Raw genomic sequence first — 20,929 nt, forward strand, 5'->3', positions numbered from 1 at the left:
TTCCCTGCATGTTTATAAATGAAAAGAGTCTCTATATTTTAAATATGCTTCTAATAATTTGCCAGAAAGACTCTATTAAGGACAGTTATGCACATGGACAGAGAATGTGAATGCAGGAGGGGATGGCGAGCACTCACAGACAATCTGTCTAAGAAGATGACACAGATGCTGAGTGCCAAATGAGGGCCCATGGAAACTGGCACATGATGAAAGCAGAAGCCATTTCTTTTTATATCAATGCAGAATAGAGTGACGATAATGGGACCCTCAACAGAATAACTGTCTTGATTAGGCATTCACAAAGGCACATGGAGCGTTGGTTTCTAGTGCCATTTCAGTTATGTAAGGATGTAACTTCACAGACTACAGTGGAAGGATGGTGGAGCGGAGAATCGAAAGCAAAGCGAGTTGCTTTGACGTGTTGTGGAAAGAGAAATTCCCTTCTGGAATTCCCCGAGTGCGCAAATGCTCGAGGCGATGTGATTGTTCTTCTCGACTGGGAAATAAAATAAAATAAAAACCGTGGCCATGATTTTATAAGACAAGTGGGCTACAAAGGGCATCAATATAAGTATAAAATGAATGTAATGTCATAACGTTATAGGCCTACAGCTTTATTAAAGTTCTAAAACGATTAATCAACATTGAGAAATTTACGTTTCAGAAAAAAAATGGACGGTTTGTATATTTTTGTCCAACAAAAATAGTTTCTAAAAAAACTAGAACATAAAGTTTGGCAAACACACACAAACACACTAAAAGCCGCTTTGAAACAACGTGGATAGTCATGAGGTTTCCCAACCCAACTCTGCTTTCTCTTCGCATTACTCGCAAACTCAACTGTAATATTTATACAATAAATAGCAGCACTATTTGAATGCCATAAATTGTAATATTTAACGGATAGCATATCATTTAAATGATCTGTGCCTTAAGCTATCTTAATTTATATTGAGCAGCAACTGACTCTCAACTAATTCACCAGCGTTTGTATTCGTAAATAATTAACACATACCAAAAGTCGATAATGTACAGCAAAAATACTATAACCCCTCATAAAAGTAGGGTAATGAATCTGAAATGTTACCCTCACCCACCCTCTACATGGGTGAACCTAATGACTTGTCTAGTGTTTCCACTCTGCTTTAGTAGACGGAGTAGAACCAGAGTAGTAGTGGCAGAGTAGTAGTACTGCCTGTAATGCAGTAACTGTAGTACAGTTATAGTAACTGAACAGTACGTATTGCCAAAGACTACAAAATATCATTAAAAGAAATATCAATGCTAACAGCGTAGCAGCGTGCTAAGAGCTAACAAAATAACAGAACCAATCAGAGGCGCGAATGCACAGCACGTGATCGAACATTGGGCTTCCACTAGAGTGGCTTGAGTCGCGTCTGTTCGAGCGTTCTTTCATTGTCGTTGCTGTACTTGTAGCTGCTCGCCGTTTGCTTCAATAACAACACCCGCCGCTGTAACAGCGTGGTTTACCTTTAAGATCAGCCTGGATTGTCTTGAAATTTCTTCTGACAACGTAACTATTAAGGTAATAAACGCCGATTTGTTCTGTATGTATCGTCTGTTTTTCGAGAATGTGACGTTTTTAATGAGTAATAGATACGCCGCTAGATAACGGGTCTCGTCTAGTCGAGATGTAACGTTATCTTTCTATTCCAACGCAGAATGTCTGGGAAACTGTATTTAACGTCTATATAGTGTTGTGTTTATAAGGGTTTTTGTCTACAGGTATATCAAAATGTGTGTGTTTAAGTAGTGGAAGTCCTCAAGCTTTGTTAGTGTTGGGTTAACTTCTGCTCACTTCAAACTAAAATGGTAACGTTAATGATACCCTTTAACGCCATATAAAGTTACCTTTTGTACATTAAACTGGTATGAAATGCATCTGAAATATGTTGATAGCATTTTGTTGATTATGTAAATGTCAATTCTACACATCAAGTTTTGGTTTGATTTGGTCCATACTGGTTTTCATCTAACGTTCTCGTGTGAGGCAAACATTCACAAAACGTTTTAGTCAATTTTGTTCTATTTGAACAAATTACCTGAAGTAAATAATCCCACAACAAGGCTGTGTCCCATAACATAGTATGCTTCAACATTTGTGGCCATTATTGGCACGTGCAGCACTTGAGTTTTGAGACACAACCACAGTGTCTTGTTCTTGGGTTACTTTCATAATCTGATGAAGTTCAACACGAAGTTTCCATTTGACACAGCTTTGAATTGTTCTGTTTCACCAGTCTGTGTTATAAACAAAGACATATTTGATCTAAAGGAAACAATGTTCAAAAAAAGGGGATCTTTAGGGTTATTTTTTAGCTTGTTTGGACCTGTTGAAATTAAACGATACATTTGTTTATATAGGCTTCCCAAAGTAAGGGAAAATCCCAGAGAACTGTAAACCCTTGGGAAAAGTCATGGGAAGTAATCAAATCCTAAAAGTCAAAGAATTGTCTATAGTAAATGTAATTATTAGTTTCTAGTTATGCCATGTTAATCCTCTAAAATATTGTAGACATTGTGATCTTATCATTTTTTTGGAATCTAGCCCTATATTTTCAATGGAACAAAAAGGATTTTCTTTATCCAAGGATCTTTATCCAATAATCACAGAGGACTGGAAAGGTCATTGGATAAAAAGAGTGGCATATATATATTTTTTGGAATTGTTTACAGTATGATTATGAAATATAGCAGACAGTGTGTTGACTGTGATGGACAGACAGAGTCATGATTATCTCCAGATTGTAACCAAATTTATCCACTCAACAGGCTGTGACATTCTGGAAGGAGGCTTTATGTAAGGCTTGAGCAAAGGTAATTTAGTTGTGTGTAAACACTGAACACAAGAGTCGTCTGGCTTCACAGGAATCCAAGTGGCCCCCATCAAAGAGACCGTTGTAAAACGGTCCATAATAAATTACAGAAGCACAGCGACTTCCAACGTCTGCTGTGTTCTGAATGTTTTGCTTATCTGTCTTGTTAATATGATTGCGTCTCTGTGTGTGTTTCTTTTACCTTATCTTCTTGATATTGCATTATGTTTATTGGTCTCTTCATTCTCGCTCATCTTTTGGCCTGTTATAAATTTTACGGTTAAGGGACCTGGGTAGTAGCGATTGTCCACCGCATATTTTATGCATCAATCTCAAAAGGCACTAAAGTGAGATTAAACTTATTGAATGATTCTGTTTGCTTTGCAGAGGCATCATGGAGGAAGAGGAGCACTTTGTGAACATAGACCTGAACGATGACAACATCTGCAGCATCTGTAAACTAGAAACCGACACAGGAACGCTTTCCTTCTGCCATGTGTGCTTTGAACTGAGCATTGAGGGTAAGAATAGTTTTCGGTAAAAGCATTTTAATGTCCTCGGCTTGCCAGTTCTGGGCCAGATTATGCTAATTATAAATGAGTAAAACTTCTTTCTTCATCCGCCCATGCATATCCCCCCTCATTCATGTATTAGCGAGCCTTTTGTTCCGCAGCTTCGTGTGCTGCTCAAAAAAGTGAACTGGAGTGTTTGAAGTGCCACTTTGGCATCTAATTAACGTTCAGCTTATTAAGGTTTGATTAGTGCTTCCTGAGGGGCCTCATTGGAGTGGCACTTTTGTTCACTGCAGCTGTCATTTTTTGCTCTGAACCTTCCCCCAAAAGAGCACTTAGTGTTTCAAATAGTATTACGTAGTCATGGCAGGATGCATCTTGGGTATAAAGAATTTTCTCTGGAATTGCATGCCTTTGCCTTTGCCTTTGCTTGGAATTTTCTGCCGGTAGTTTCTGTAATGTGATTCTCAGGTGTCAGTTATGAAGGAATTGATAAACAGGAAGTTTTTACTTGTAGATGAGGATTCTGAGGTTTGGGAGCATGATTAGACATTAAAGGAGTTGTTCACTTTAAAAAAAAGTTTTGCTGATAATTTACTCACCCCCGTGTCATCCAAGATTTCCAAAAGAAATGAAGGTTTTTGATGAAAACATTCTAGGATTTTTCTCCATATAATGGACTTCACTGGGAACCAAACGGTTCAAGGTCCAAATGAGAGTTTCAGTGCAGCTTTGAAGGGCTTTAAACGATTCCAGACGATGAATAAGGGTCTTATCTAGCGAAACGATCGTATATAGCGAATGAATCTTTTTCCGAGTCAGTTCGTTCGCTTCGTTCGTTGAATGAACCAAATGACACGAAAAAAGATTTGTTCATTTTGATTAACGTGTTCGAACAGGAGAGTTACGAACGCGCATCACAGAACAGAGCAAGGCGAGCATTTGTGCTTATAAAACTTAAACTTTTTTATTTATTTTTTTAAATGAGCGATCGTTTTGCTTGATAAGTCATTGATAAGTCTTGATATTCATCGTCTGGAATCGTTTAAAGCCCTTTGAACAGTTTGCACTGAAACTGTCTTTTGGACCTTGATCCGTTTGGTTCCCATTGAAGTCCATTATATAGAGAAAAATCCTGGAATGTTTTACCTTAATTTCTTTTCAACTGAAGAAAGAAAGACATGGACATCTCGGATGACAAGGGGGTGAGTAAATTATCAGCAAAAGTTTTTTTTAAAGTGAACTACTCCTTTAATTAGAAGGTAAAGTGTCATTTTGTTTTGAGATGCTCAATAATTCGATACCATATCTGATTTTGTCTGTATTTTTGTCTGTATAGGCCAGGATTGCATGTTTATTTGTGCAATTTAAATGTTTTAAATATGTCTTACACTCACTTAAAGTAAATAATAACGATAAAGAATTAAATATAATCTTTAGAAAACTCAAAATGAATGTCAATTTTCCATACTCTGTGTAATAATGTTGTGATGAATGAAATCTTTGCTGTTAAAAGTATACGCAAACGTAATACAGGTCTTTATTACATTTGAATGGCCATCTTTAAGCACGACTCTTTGCAATTATATGAAAAGGAAACACACTTTACAATAAGATTCCATTTTTAGCATTAACTAAGGTTAATACAAGTTGCAGAAGAATTATTCATTGTTAGTTTGTTAATTTCAACATTTGCTAATGAATCTATTATTACCTTAATGTAATGAACTAACATGAATGATAAAGGTAGAATTGTATTGCTCATATTAATACATGCAGTAAAACCGAATATTGCATAATGCATACAGTATAAGTTCATGAACGCTAGCTAATACATCCTTGTTTACAAATGGGACTTGGAATGTGTTACCTATGAAATGTACGTATGTTTCTAGGTTAAAGCTAACGAAACTTGTAATATTTTAATGTTTAAATAATTTTCTGTATAAAGTTTTAATATATTCATATTTATATATTTATTTCGGTTCAGCACTGTTTTATTGTGAGTATTATGTTGTTTTTAATCCAGTATCCATTTAAAAAAAAATACCGGTTGAATTATCGGTTATCGGCATGTACGGTCAAACCTAAATAGCGGTATGAGTTAAATCCACTATCGGTCGACCTCTAGTTAAAATAAAATTATATATATATATATAGTTCTTAATTCAACAGTTTTTGCTCTGATACTAAAATAGAAACTAAGAACTGTGGAATTTTACTGGTATTAAACATTCTGGAACTGTGTAAACCCTAGTTAATATATGATAATTAACTGGTTATCAACTATTGCATTAAAATAATAGTTGTAAAGGTATCGGCCAGAATTTTCTCTAGGATCTCAATTGTTTCTCTAGTTTTGTTTTTATTTTCTAGCATTGATTCGATGCATCACGTCCTGCCAGTAAAGGCCTGTACGTTCATTCTGTGGTGTGTTGGGTCAGTGGCCAATCTAGGTCAGGTTGTCAAAGCATGACTTGTGGATTCTATTACATACCTGGGAACTGTGCATAATGACCCTTGCATTTGTAATGTCAGATGTTTGTCTGCTGGAAGCCTTGTTGTAACGTGTAACACAGTGGTGTACTACTACTAACAATGTCTCCTGAGAATGTCACTTGAAAAATAAACATTATCATCATCAGCCTTTTTTTATACCTCCCTTCCTGTATTTATTCTGTCTATTTTTGTATTCTTCTACCTCGAAATTTCAACTGCAATGCATTTTCAATCCAGACCATCTCAAAAATTAGGGATCATTCAAACGTGCTGTCGTTTTTGCAAACGCTTTTCTGTGATTTATCTGTGACATACATAATCCAAGTTTATGAAGCGTCAGGATTTGAGCTGGAGTAGAAATCATCCGTGACTCCGTCGAAGGGCTGGGTCCACACACGAATTAGACACACTGAATATTCATGCCTGCGATAGAAGGTTACCGCTCTTGAATATTTAACAGAAGAGTGCATGAGTGATCTGGCCAGGCAGCCCACAATCACCCAGCCATGATGGTGAACTGCAGGCAGCGGCGTGTCATGAGTGATTCACCACAGAATGGCAGAGTGTTGCACAACAGCACTCGTGGACCCGTGAGAGGGTACTGACAGGCCTGACTGTACTCGCTCACAGCCAGGTTATTCCTAGTCTGATTGGCTGTTTGCCACTGAGTTGCATTCTCTTCCCACTAACAATACACTCCAACATTGCCGTCGTGGGTAAACAAGCACAAGCTGACTGTGCATGTTTAGACCTGAATGCTCTTTTGCCCACACCTGCTCTGCTCGCACACCTGCATACCCTCAATAAAACATTCTGGCTTCCGAAGTAACCAAACTTGTTTGTTCGTTCGTCACCCCCGGATTTTTTCCAAATTTGGGGTAATTGTTTTTGGTTGAACTGTTTTGTTTGTTGCAGAAGAGGTACTTTCAGTGGCTAATTTTAACATATGTCGCAGATGCTGTGCAGTTCTCCTTTTCTGTTTCATTAGAGCTGGTTCTCCAAGCACAGAGAGAAAGAAATTACGACACACATAGTTTTATCATAACAGTTATATCTGTGCTAGGGATGCACCGGTTTGAAAGTTTTTGTCAGTACCAATAATTATTTATATTTGAAAGCTGATAACCGATATATTGTAGCCTGACTTCGTCAGACTCATATTCTCTCTTGAAAATGAGTATTCAAGAGAGAAACCACAATGACCACAGGCTTTTCGTTACGTCCCATCTTCTTAACGACCGTCAGAGCCAGCTGATAAGTTACACTTTTCCCGAATCATGTAGGAAGGACGCCAAAAATATCTTTCCGATCGACAAATGCCTTGATTGCAGTTCTCTGTTTGTCTATTAAAATGAATGCGCTGTCCATTTATTTTACAAAAGATGCGACAGCAACATCCATACATCTCAATTCTGCATCTCAAGCGCTGTTTGATAACGTGATGATTACGACAGATCATCTGTCCATCATCGTATAAAGCCCAACCTGGCAATCTGATTGGCCCGATCATAATTACTCCTCAATGGATCGAGTCTAGACCGAACTTCCCGACCAAAAAATGTTGTGGGCGGAGTTTGGGCTGGCATCCAGGCTATTTTCTCATATGAGTGCACAGTCTTTCTATTCTGAAATCTTTGTCTCAACTCTCTTGATGTTCTTGTCCTTAGGTCAGGCTCTGGTCCTACCGTTAAACCCGGCCGGAACACACCAAGCCGACGGTCGGCCGTCTGGCAGATTTTATGTGTTGGCCAACTAAGGCCCCGTCCACACTACTGCGTTTTCGTTAAAAAAACGGAGAACTAAAACGAATACGATCTCCGTCCACAACAGCGTTTTATCTGCGTATTAGAAATGATCTCCTTCCACATTAAAACCACTAAAAACGCGGATCACGTGACCATTCACCAACACTGGGCATGCACGTGCCGGTGTAAACAGCGATTGACGAATCAGGGAAGGATACGTCATGACTGGTAACACCCAATCATGGAACCATGCGTTTCTGAAGTCCTACGTTTTGTCCCGTCTACACTAAAACGCCCTCCGGAGATTCAAAACGCAAAACGGAGCTGGAGCATTTCTAAACTTCTCCGTTTTAGGTCTTCGTTTTTCCCGTTTTAGTCTGGACGGGAGGTGCAAACCTGGCAAAAGGTCTCCGTTTTCAAACGAAAACGCAGTAGTGTAGATGAGGCCTAAGTCTCCTCGGTGTGATACACACGGTTCCGTGCCGTTGGTTAAAATTGTCCTCGTCGGCTTTGTTTCTCCCGATTCGCAGACTGATCTCATGAAGTAGCGTGGGTATGACACGCCAATTCATATTTCCATTTTTGGCGTGCTATCAAGACGCATAATCGCCTTTCAGCGTGTTTATGAACGCCGTTCACTTAACGTTATATAAATATATGACTTACCTCAACCCCGTCCCTAAACCTAACCGTCACTGGGGTTAATGGCATTTATGAGTGTTCCCTTACCATCCTAGGTAAAAAAAAAGATATGACTTACCTCAACCCCATCCCTAAACTTAACCGTGACTGGGGTTAATGGCATTTATGACTGGAGATTTGACTGCGTGTTCGGACACGCGGAATGACGCGGACGTTAATGGCGTAGACATATACGCATACACGCGGATACACGCGGATAGCACAAAATGCGTGGAGATAACACACCACCTGACTCGAAAGTGGCGTATATGTTTACGCAAAAGTCATGATGTCATGTTGCGATTCGGCATGTTGAATCACCGTCGGGCCGTTGGGGAAAGAGAGAACTCTGATTGGCTGTTGTTCAGCTTAGTGAAACAGTCAGTGCACGAGAATAAAAGCAAAACAGCAAGTCAAAACGGTGAAGATAGAAGGCTGTTCTTATGTTATGTCTTCTTACCCGAGTGTTCCTTAGCGAATATTTCAATATTAACGTGAGCGGAGTGGAATAAAGAAAGTGTTCAGCAGGATTGATATTCAAAACGGTAGGCACGCGCTGCTTTGTTTACGTTATGTGTATCAGCAGCCGGCAGCGTCGGTTTTCCTTTTTGAATGACGAATATAGACTAATATATCCTCAAAAGACTAACTTTTTACCTCGACGAGAGGCGACGACACAGTTGGCTTTCATCAGCGCTAGTTCGTTGGCGTCGGCTTGGTGTGTTCCAGGCTTTAATGAGAGTCTATGGGATTTTTTTCCCCCTCACCAAGTCTGTTGTCGGATTGTGTAGACAAGTAACACACCTCCCCTCACCAAACGGCAAGATTTAAGGTATCATGTTCGTCTTTGTTTTTTCAAGGCCATTCTATTTAATGGTTTTATTCTCATCACACTGTAGTGTCAGACTCGGCCCGCTCTTCTTTTCCACTGGCTCTGAAAGACCTTGATGGCTGTGCCCACTCACTCAGGACTAACAGTTTCCCCGCAGCAGACACAGGCCGTCTCTCTCATCCTCTTACGTAAGAGCAGTGGAATGTGAGCTTGCGTACATCAGCCCAGTGAATGGCTGGATAACTGAATCGCAGCACAGATACAATGCTGAAACTCAGTGTGTCGTTTGCTTGTACTTGTGTCTAGCTCGAATACTGTATGTATATTGACTATCCTAACTGATGGATGTAAGAGTACTCTAGTAGTTTGACCTCTTGACACAAGAGCTGATTTGCTGACTGCGCTTTTCTTGCTCGGAAAGCTTCAAGTAATGCTTCTCCGTGCTCCATAGTAATCGGAAGGCTTTCAGCAATATTTCTGCCCATTGAAATGGAGGCATTAGGGAAAACACATCCTCATAGGTAATGTAGGATGACAGTATTACCTTCATAAATTGCCTCACAGCAGGTTTATTCCAGGATATGCACATGGGAAATGTTTTACACTGGTCTTGTTTTCAGTGTTTATATGCTGCGTGGTCTACTTTCCTAAAATAATGTATCAATGTTCAGTTCACTATTATACTCAACCTTTGTGTTCTTTATCTTTTATGTAAGCAAACGCTGTACATTGTAATGCCTTTTTTTGTTTTAATGTTCATTGCATGAACAGACCTTTTATGTCGGGTTCCCAAATTCCCTTTTCAGTTTTATATTTTATGGATTCAGTTTTACATTTTAGTAATAAAAATGGATGTCTTATGAATTTCATTCATGAAACATATTTAATACATATTTATTATCAAAATAATTCTAATTAAGTTAAGGCATAAAACATCCTTTAAAATGTAGGCCAATCAATGAAAAAAAAAGTTTCGCACAAAAAAAGTTTGGTTTTTTTTACATTAGTACATTCTACTGTACAATAGTACTAAATTTTTGTCACAATTTCTTCAAGTTAAACCAAACTTTTATATTGATGGGTTGTCATAAAGACCTTTGAGTTTCTATGTCTTTATGATATGACAATAGTTTTACAAGTGAAATGTTGGTGAAGTGACTCTGGAGATAAAGGTCAACATTAGTAAACATTTTGCGCTTTAATATTTACAGTAATGTAATTTGATTAATTGTACAGCCCTGCTTTTTATTTATTCATTCAACATTTGCCTAATCCCGTGACATTATACTGTATATTTCATTTATTATTGATTTCTGCATTTTCAGCATCCTTGCCTTTATGGTTCTACTCGTGTTACTCGAGTTTTTAATCCTAATCCAGGGGATAGATTTAACTCTGGTCTGTGGTGGTTGATTGCTTCTGTAGGAGCAGTATATATGATTTATGAACAGCTATATTTATTCTGTTGCGGGTCATGTGACTCCTCCATGTCAATGACTACGCTCCAGTTTTGACCATGAGGTGCTGTTTTGGGCATGACGGTTTCACTATTACCCCACGTGCCCATTCCCTGAATATAATCAACACACACACACACTCGCACACAATATGAAGTGTGTCAAGGATCCAGTGTCCTTTCTTTATAAAGCAGAAGCAGCTATGATTGTGAATTAACCCACACGAGACAGAAAGAACAGGCTGATTCATTGGCTGCTGAATTATTTCATTTGAAGAATTACAACATTTCTCAATATATGAACAACAGATTTGCAGTTTTTTTTGCAGCGCACAATCATTATCTTAAAAAATACTGAACAAGAACAGTTCTAACTGCACATTGGATTGGGGAGGATGGTGTATTTGTTTATGATTTAATTGAATGCTCTGTTTATCTAAAGTGAGAAATAATTAAGTGAAATGGTGATTTAATGGAACAATGAAAAGTCAAATGACAGTTTGCACTTGATAAGATTACCGTTTCCATGACAGCGACCCCCACCTTCACCATTGGTAAATCGGCTAATCTCGTTGGTGCTGTTTCTAAGTAGTAACATGGATTACAAGGCCTCCTTTCTTTTCTGGTCTCAATCTCCGTTTTTGTCGTTACCGAGAGCCTCTTGCTTGTTGTTGTTGTTGTTGTTGAGGTCAGAGTATTGCACAAGCACCATTGAGTATTTCATCACTAAAGGGTTTGATTCAGAACGCTTCTTCTCTCTCTGCTTTCAGACACCAGATAGATATGGAAATCAGTTATTTGCAAGTTGACACAGATTTTGTGTTTTGACTACATGCCTTTTTTAGAGGTTCTTGCTGAGGCGAGCATCACTTTTGTTTTCCCAGCAAGTGTTTATGAATGTATAGCTGCCATGGAGTTACATTTTAAGTTTTTTTTTATATTCAAATGTGTATTTGTTGTTGTTTATAGAAAAGAATGATAATATTAGAATATTTATTATTATTGTGTGTGATGCACACATACATACACACACATATACTACAGTAGTCAACATTAGCAGCGGATCAAAACCTTTCATCAAAGTTATACATGAATTTTGAACAATACCCGTTCTTGTCAAAGGACAACTTTGAACTCTTTTGATCCACTTCAAATGTTGACTACTGTGCACACACAAACACACACACACACACACATATATATATATATATGGGCTGTCAAACGACTAATCACGATTAATCGCATCCAAAATAAGTTTGTGTTTACATAATATATGTGGGTGCACTGTGTATGATTAATTTATATATATAAATACACACACATGCTTGTATATATTTAAGTAATATTTTCATGTATACTGTATATAGATTTATATATAATTTATATTATATATAAATATTAATATTTTATATATAAATAATATTTATTTTTTAAATATACATGCATGGGTGTGTATTTACACACTTAATTATACATACTGCACCCACATATATTATGTAAACACAAACTTTTATTTTGGATGCGATTAATCGTTTGACAGCCCTAATATATAAAATCCTTTTTATTGAGTCTTGAATCAGTCAGTGATGATGATTTTAAATATGAAAATTTTCAAATTAAATATGAAAGTTGCATTTAAAATCTTATGCTTCACATACTTTTTCAGGGTCTTGTTTGCTAGGCTCCTGACTCATTTGGGTTGTACTGGCTTATGGTTTAAGTGTAGTTAAAATGCTCAGACCTCCTTGCACTCATGTTTTCTGTCAGCCAGTCATGTGTGTGTATGTGTGTGTGTGTGTGTGTGTGTGTGTGTGTGTGTGTTCTAACCTTCAGTACCTCTATTTATAATCGCACTGTACAGTGTTCTTTCCTGTTATTCAGACTTCACGGTGAAGTGCAGGAAATTGGTTTATTGTAAGACGGTGAATGAATTTGGCTTTTGCCTCCTCTCAGCTGTGAGCTGCTCTGCAAAGCGAGTCAAGCTAAAGTAAGAAACCCAAAGTCTTGAGTTGAGTGGAACATTGTGCGCAGACATTACTGGAATCGTGTGTGTGGTGAGGGCTCCTCAGCTCACAGTTATCTTGAAGCAAATGAAACCACCGGTTATGACTAATCCACTGTTTAATGCTGCTTCATATCGGTTTATTCTTAAAGGGGTAGTTCAGCCAAAAATGAAAATTCGGTCATTCACTCACCCTCAGTTTCCTGGGAACACAAAAGATGATAATTTAGAGAATGTTTCTACTGTTTTTGTCCACACAGTAAAAGTCCGTGGACTACACTTGACCTTTTTTTCCTAAAAAAGAAATCGAAATCGGCCCGGATTGGATGAAGTCAGTGAGGTGAATTATAGAGCCAGATCCATGTAAACTAGATCAAATGATTCACTGAAAAGATCTGACTCATCAGAATCATTTTGTTCATGAATAAGACGTATAGATAGGGCAGATTATTAGGTTTTCAGTGGAAAAATTTACAGTTTACATTGCAAAATTTTAAGCCACCATTGGCATTCACAAATCTTGAATCCAAACCGAAAACTTGAATCGAAAACCATAACAAAAAAAATACTAACCTATGACTAGTATGTTCAAACGTAATTAAAGACCAGTAAACAGTCAGTAATAAAATAAGAATAAATAAGCAAATTGCAAGCAATAGCTCAAATAAATACTAGAACAATTCTACAAATGAGATGAGTTTTTTGGAGCCTGGCCATTTGGCTTTTGTCACGTTCCACAAAAGAAAGAAAGTTATTTGGAAAACATAAGAGAGAGTAGCCTAAATAATGGCAGAATTTTCAGCTTTTCTTTTTAAAAGCAAATGAGTGTGTTTCTGTCTTTGTGCATCCCACAACAGTCTCTGCTGACATGATTACAACTCAAAACATGTTTGAACAAAACTAATCCCTGACACAAATGGCACATCCTAACGCACTCGTTCTGTGCCTCTGTGTTTTACTTGTTCTTGGCCTACTTTAAGTTTTAAGCAGAAGTGTTTTAACTCTGCTTATCAAGGACCCAAAACAGGAAGTGATGTTTCCAGGTGCTGATTTGCTCAGAGATGTATAGATGCATCTGTTTCAAGCTTGAGTTTTACAGTGTTTGAAGGTCGTTAAGATGTGTACCTCTTTTAATCTAGCAAAATGGGCACAGTTGTTGTAATGTGACTATATTTAGATAGGCCCATCATATACACCCGATAAGCATTTGTATATGCAATTATCTATTGCAAATATCTAAGTGTGTCCTCCTTCGTGTTTTATACTAGGTATATCCAGCGCCACCCTGCTGCACTCCAAGTCTCTACGTGGGCATAGGGACTGCTTCGAAAAGTACCATCTCATCGCCAACCAGAAGCTCTCCCGTGCCAAGGCCTCTCACAGCGCATACGAGGGCGTGAAACGGGCCCTGAGCCAGCGGATCAACCGCATTATACAGTACACCCAGAACAGAGACCCCGTAACCGCAGAGACACCCGGGCGCTGGGGGGCCAAACAGATTCTGTGTCACTCCCAGCAGGGCGGTAGGAAGCTCGTGCCTCAGTCGGATGCTCAAGTTCCCCGCTATGCACCGCGATGGGCGGATGAGGCGTCAATGGCAGTTTCGGAGTATGGGAAATCCATGCTGGACTGCCACTCCGCAGAGGAGCTCGGCCTCGACCTGCTGCAGGGACCACGCCAAGGATTATGGGCTGGAGAACAGCAGAACCGAGAGCAGAGCAGACACAAAGGACACAGCCGAGAAGAACGTGAGTATACGCCACTCTAAACAATGCTGGGTTGTTTGAACCCAAATTTGGGTAAATTATGGACAAACCCAAATGTTGGGTTAAAAGAGTCAACTTTCACTTTCAACTGTACATTTTTAATTGCATTTTAACCCAACATTTGGGTTTGTCCATATTTGACCCAACATTTGGGTTGAAACAACCCAGCATGTATTATTCAAAGATAAATGCTGTTTGAATCCTTAAAAAATTATCATGGTTGCGACAAAAATATTAAGAAGCACGATTGTTTTTAACATTTATATGAAAATGCCTCTGAAGACTGGAGTAATAATGCTGAAAATATAGCTTTTCCATCACAGGAATAAATTACATTTGAAAATGTATTCAAATAAAAAAGTTACTTTAAACCAGGGGTCTCAAACTCAACTTAACTGGGTCAGTACATGACTGGTTCTTCATGAGCTGTCCTTCTGACAGTTGAAGTTCATTTTACAAACTTTCTTTGTCTTTTCCTTATACACAACATCTTTGTGATGCTTATATTTGCTCATGTCCTTTTCATTTTCCTTATACAACACATAAATATGATATTGAATGTTTTTTTTTTTTTGGAAGGCACATTTCCTTTTATTATACTTAGAAAAACAAGTATTGCTTTTGAAACACAAATATTTGCAGTCATGTCTGCCCATCTTATTGAATTCTTTCTACACATGTATAGACCATTTCACAAGATGTAAACAACACTGGTCCAGAAGCACTTCCTGTTTCAGTTTTTTAACACTACATAAAAGGTGGGATAAAATACAACCAACAGAACATATAAAACTGAATCAAAAAGTTAAACAAACATCTTTAAGATGTTTTCTTTACATGTGAAATAAAGAAAACGGTTACAAACTGAAACAGGAAGTGTTTCTGGACCAGTGTTGTTTACATCTTGCAAAATCAAAGCAAACCTTCTCATCAACCTGCTGCTCAAAATGTTACAAGCTCAAAATGATTATCCTCACATTGTTTTAGACCAGGGCTCTCCAACACGTCGCTCGTGAGCTACCAGTTGTCGTGGCCTGATTAGTGGCCGTTCACATATCGCGCTCACATATTTTGCGTGCTCAAGTTCGTTATTTTAAATGTAGGTGCGCGGCAAGCGCGCTCATAACTGAAGCGACACGCTCATTTTTTCCAGGTGTAGTATGTTTGTACTTGGCGATTGTCTATGATTGACAACTATTGACAACAAACCCACCGTAAGCTGTCATGAGACTATCTATTGTAGCCCATAAGGAATAAAAACGAATCAAAAAACGGGCCGGACTAACATTAAACTTTAATGTCAAGTAGGGGGCCACAAAATAATCACAGGCCGCGAGTTTAAAGGGTTAGTTCACCCAAAAATGAAAATTCTGTCAGTATTTACTCGCCCTCATGTTGTTCCAACCCCGTAAGACCTTCGTTCATCTTCGGAACACAAATTAAGATATTTAGGATATTAAAATCGCTCCTGCATACAGTCCATAGGCTTCTTGAGGGACTGGCTCTTGCTGTCCTCGAAAAGTAATTGAAGACATCGTTAAAATAGTCCAAGTGACTACAGTGGCTCAATCTTAAGTTTATCAAACGACGAGAACACTTTTGTGCGCAAAAAAACAACAAAAATAACGACTTTATTTCAACTATTCACTTCCTTCTCCATAGAGCTATAGTCCGTTAACGTAGTGTGATTGCGTAGAGCTACGTCACACGTAGGCTCACTATTGGCCGACGCTGGTCATGTGTGTGTGATGCGTGTGACGTACAATAACAGAAGCTTACGCTATTAAACTAGTTACCTGATTTGCGCAGAGGGAGAAATAAACCAATAGTTGAAATAAAGTCGTTATTTTTGTTGTTTTTTTGCGCACAAAAGTGTTCTCGTCGTTTGATAAACTTAAGATTGAGCCCCTGTAGTCACTTGGACTATTTTAACGATGTCTTTTATGACTTTTCGGGGACGGCAAGAGCCAGTCCCTCAAGAAGCCTATGGACTGTATGCAGGAGCGATCTTAATATCTTAAATATCTTCATTTGTGTTCCGAAGATGAACGAAGGTCTTACGGGGTTGGAACAACATGAGGGTGAGTAAATACTGACAGAATTTTCATTTTTGGGTGAACTAACCCTTTAAGACCACTGCTTTAAACTGTAATATCATTTCACAATATTACTGTTTTACTGTATTTTTGATCAAATAATAGTGCATTTGTTATGGCTTTGTTGGCATTACAAAATCAAGCAACATAGTGAATGGTTTTGGGCTCACTTAAATTCTCTCAGTAACGTCTCCGACAAAGTGAAGGAGAGAAATCGATATCCTCACCATTAGGCTTTTATCTGACGCTTTGTATCTCTGTTTCTTTCCCGTCAATACAGTCCACAAAACACCAATAAAGGGGAGAGGTCACAATCTAGACCTTGATTTCTCTCTCCGTTCGTCTCCTTTTATCTCAGCCAAAGAAATGGCTTCAGTTAAAAACAGATATGTCATCAGGGTCACAGCACATGCTTTTCAGAGCCGCACATCTGATTAGACTAACTCTCAAGGACTGTTATAGTCCTTCAGCTGTGAAAGGAGATCAGTGTCAGTGTTCATTTTTTTTGAAAACGTATTGTTTGTGTTTGTGTTTCAGTGGTGATGATGAATGTGGAGGAGCTTCACCAGCTGAACGAGCAGATGCTGTTACAGATACAAAGTGAGTTTGATCTTAATAATACCCAAAGCTCACCCAAATAAGAAAAATATGACCGTTTTCATTTTTGGGGTGAACTACTCCATTTAACCTAAACGCATACTGAATGAAAGAGTGACTCTATAGTAGTAATAAATAAAATAAAAAAAATTATCCCTTTGCAAAATATGGTATGTCACGACAAAAAAATGATGTGATAGATAATTTATTGTTCTTGTTAAGACTCAATAGTATAGCTTTCCTCCCGCACAGTTTACACTGAACCTGCCAACAGTTAATCTAGACCCAACACTTACATGTCAATTTATGTGGTTGTTTATTGACTTTAACAGGTCATTATTTACCTTCACATTTCATTAAAACCATTTTTTTTTTTACATTTTCATCGTCACTATTTTCTTTTCTTTTTTTAATTTACTTTATTTTATATTTTCAATATATATTTATATTAGGGCTGTGCAAAAATTAATTGCGATTAATCGCATTCAAAATAAAAGTTTGTTTACATAAAATATGTGTGTGTGTGTGTGTGTGCTGTGTATAATTATTTAATATATATATAAATACATATGGATGCATGTATATATTTAAGAATTATTTGCATGTAAATACTGTATAAATACATAATCTATATTATAAATAAATATAAATATTTTATATATGAATATGAATTTACACACAATATCTAAACACAAACTTTTATTTTGGATGTGATTAATAGCAATTAATATTAAAATTTAATTTAAATTTTAAAAGCAAATAAAATGTATGTATATATATATAATTTTATTTATGTATATATATATATATATATATATATATATATATGTATATATATATATATATACACGTATATTATTTATTTATTTATTTCCTATAAATTAACAAAAAGATTAAATGTTACTTTTAAAATTTTTCTTTACAAAGATAATTTGCAATAATAGAATTAAATTCTGCAATTTTTGTAATTATTCAAGCAATGGTGTTGACTGGTGAATTTGAACGTGGTTTGCCTTAAAGCAAAAACTTAAATATAAAAATAGTAAGAGACAGTTCTGCACTCTGGCTAGCTGGCTATCCTTATTATTGAGCCCTGCTTATGTATATTTCAAGTCGTTTCTGTAGGTTAGCATTATTCTTGACCTAATACACACTCTTTGTTTGTCCCTCAGATGTGTTTGAGGAGCTCTCTGTAGCTGTGCAGGAGAAGGACTCTCTTTCATCAGAGCTTCATGTACGGCACATAGCCATAGAGCAGCTCTTCAAAAACTGTGCCAAGCTGCCGTGGCTCCAGATCGGGCGAGCCGGGGTCAAAGCTAGCAACAACCCAGTGGAATGAGACCTTTTTTGGGACAACTAACTGAGTCCCCCAAAGACCAAAAAGAAACCGCAGCTCCAAGCAGACTCTTGCGGAAGCTCAAAGCTCAAACGGACCGGAAACGCACACACTGTGCTAATGAGTTTAAAGTCCAAACTCATTAATGAGTTTTAATGAGTTTGAATCTTCAGCAGGACTTTAAGAAGCGAAGGCCTGTTCAAAGTGTTTCTATGCAGAATGAGGTGTTTTTAAAACCTTAGAAAGACTCTTTTCATTTTCATATGTTGCTTTTTCCTCCTCATATCACTGTTTACTCTCTACACTTGATCATGGGTGGTTAATAGACTTGGATCAGTCTGACAATGTTCCTCCTGCACATTCGGGCTCGCTGATTGGTTGTGGTGTTGCTGTGGTAACTGTTGCTTAGTTAACAGTTTTTTCCTCCCTATGCTCATTGCAGTGGAACTTGTTAATGACTATGGTTGTTCTGTTACTCTTTATTTCTCCTGCATGAACGCTTTAGAGGAAGTTTACATTTATTTTATTGCACTCTTAAAGCTGTGCTTTTCAAATTGGTGCATCACAACATTTCATGGGAGTTTGGACATGAGCGTTTCAGCTGGAATGGTTAATTCACACGTTAAGCACAGGCCTAACTTGGATTTAGTGCGTGGATTAATATTGGAACTGTACGAATGCTTAACCAAAGCCTTTGTTACCTCAAGGTAACCATTTCAGTATTTATTTTATGACAATTATTTGCTTGCTACAAATATTTAAAACCAAATTTGAGGTTTGTTTTTTTTAAGTGGTTTTCTTTTCCGTAGTGTTTAGAGGTTGTTTTCTTGTGGTATTATAGCATAGTTTCTTACATTTAAAGTGAAAGTACAGTCTGATTGTGTCATCAGATTGTGTCGCCATCTGGTGGCCATTCAGAGAATCCTGTCCACTTGCTGCCCTGAAGTGTGTGCATGGTTCTGTGTCTATTATTATTGTTCAATGAAGTCTATTATCTCTAGAATCTTTAAAAAAAAATGTAAATCTCGACATTGTTTTAAGAAATCAGCTAGGTATTTTGAATTATCCGTTCTCTTTATAAGAGAGAGATACACATTCGACTGACCCCTCTGGGGGTTTCTAAGAATATTTTAGTTTCTATGAGTGAGTTATCCATCATTCTGGTTATGCTCTGAAAGGTAAAGTCAGCAAATTATAGCTGTGAGTTATTATGGATGAGTTGTGGGAAAGAAGCAATATGTGTCTGAAGTGTCAGCTTTGGTTTCTTTATGCAGTTTAAAAGCTTTCTTTTATGATTCACTCTGTGATTTGTCACAGGATCAAATGAAATGAAGCACACTGTCCATATCGTTGTGTGCTGTGGAGATACTGAATGAACTACGTGAGCTGGATGAGATTCATGTTTGTCTTGAGTGTGTTGCATATGTAGGCCATATGTTAAACTTATGTTGTTCTTTTTCTCTTCATTCATTATTGTGCTATTATATTGCTCTTTTTTTTCCAGTGGTCTGTGTTATGTGACATTTTAAAGTGGTTTATGCAATACTGTTTTGTTAGTGTGGATCTTCCCATCAGTGTGGACGATTTCTGGATGCTTTTGTTTGGAGTGATGTGTACATTTTCTTTAAGGGAATGAATATAATAATAAAATATTTTTCCTAAACCTGTGTGAATATTTGCCTTTAATTCACTAGGTTCACCAGCAGCTGATATGGTTGTGCCCTGGACTATCCGATACCTGGTCTTGAAGCAAATAGTGAAGTAAATTCAAATGGTTTCCTGAAAAAAAAAATATTCTTGAAATATTGTGTTGAACACAACCAGATGATTATTGCTTGAACGACAAAATATGTATACATTGATAAACATCTTTCGATTTGAACTGACATTATATTTACATCCATACATAGTTTGAACATCAAACATTGCCTACAATGCGTTTCTAGTCAATTTCTGGCCAAGTTTCATTCATTCTCTTCTTTTGGATACCCCATTAAAGGGATATTTTACCCAAAAATAAAAATTCTGATATCACTTACTCCCCACTCATTTTGTTCCAAACCTGTATGAGTTTCTTTCTTCTGTTGAACACACAATATATTTATATTTTTGGTTTTGGTTGTCAGTTTGTCTACCTTCAACTGTTTGATTCCCATCCTTCTTTAAAATATCTTCTTTTGTGTTCAACTCACAGGTTTGGAACAAAATGAGGGTGAGTAAGTGATAACAGAATTTTCATTTTTAGGTGAACTAACTTAACCCTTTAATAACATAATGATGTATTATTTAGATAATTTAAATATTTGCTGATTTTTTAAATATGATTAAAGACCTAGTTTCTGTATTTTTTCAGTTGTTTTTTTTTTTACCCCATAATTTATTACTGATCACTGAGCATGTTTGTGTCATTTTGTTTGCCATTTCTCTATTTTTTGATGACATGGGCGGCTTGACCAAGTTACCGCCGTTTTAATGTAGAAACAACATCTGTAATTTTGGTATTTCGGGGAGAACTCTGTTTGTTTACCAGAGTGATTTTTTGATATCGTGAACAGAAATGCTTTTTTGTT

At 37.3% G+C, this 20,929-nt stretch overlaps 1 protein-coding gene across 2 annotated transcripts; it reads left to right on the plus strand.

Annotated features, from left to right (window-relative positions):
* Positions 1–1,390: 1,390 nt before the first annotated feature.
* On the plus strand, positions 1,391–20,022 carry c23h21orf91 (chromosome 23 C21orf91 homolog). Of its 2 annotated transcripts, XM_039677423.2 has the most exons (6): positions 1,411–1,546; positions 2,794–2,838; positions 3,225–3,358; positions 13,833–14,312; positions 16,964–17,026; positions 18,196–20,022. In XM_039677423.2, the coding sequence occupies exons 3-6, from the start codon at positions 3,232–3,234 to the stop codon at positions 18,360–18,362; spliced, it is 837 nt and encodes a 278-aa protein (XP_039533357.2). In that variant the 5' UTR covers positions 1,411–1,546; positions 2,794–2,838; positions 3,225–3,231; the 3' UTR covers positions 18,363–20,022. The 2 variants fall into 2 exon arrangements, with proteins under 2 accessions (XP_039533356.2, XP_039533357.2); XM_039677422.2 differs by lacking the exon at positions 2,794–2,838 and having other exon boundaries at positions 1,391–1,546.
* Positions 20,023–20,929: the final 907 nt, after the last annotated feature.

This window comes from Pimephales promelas, chromosome 23 (genome assembly GCF_988280905.1).
Source record: "Pimephales promelas chromosome 23, fPimPro1.hap1.1, whole genome shotgun sequence".
In the NCBI taxonomy this organism is placed as follows: domain Eukaryota; kingdom Metazoa; phylum Chordata; class Actinopteri; order Cypriniformes; family Leuciscidae; genus Pimephales; species Pimephales promelas.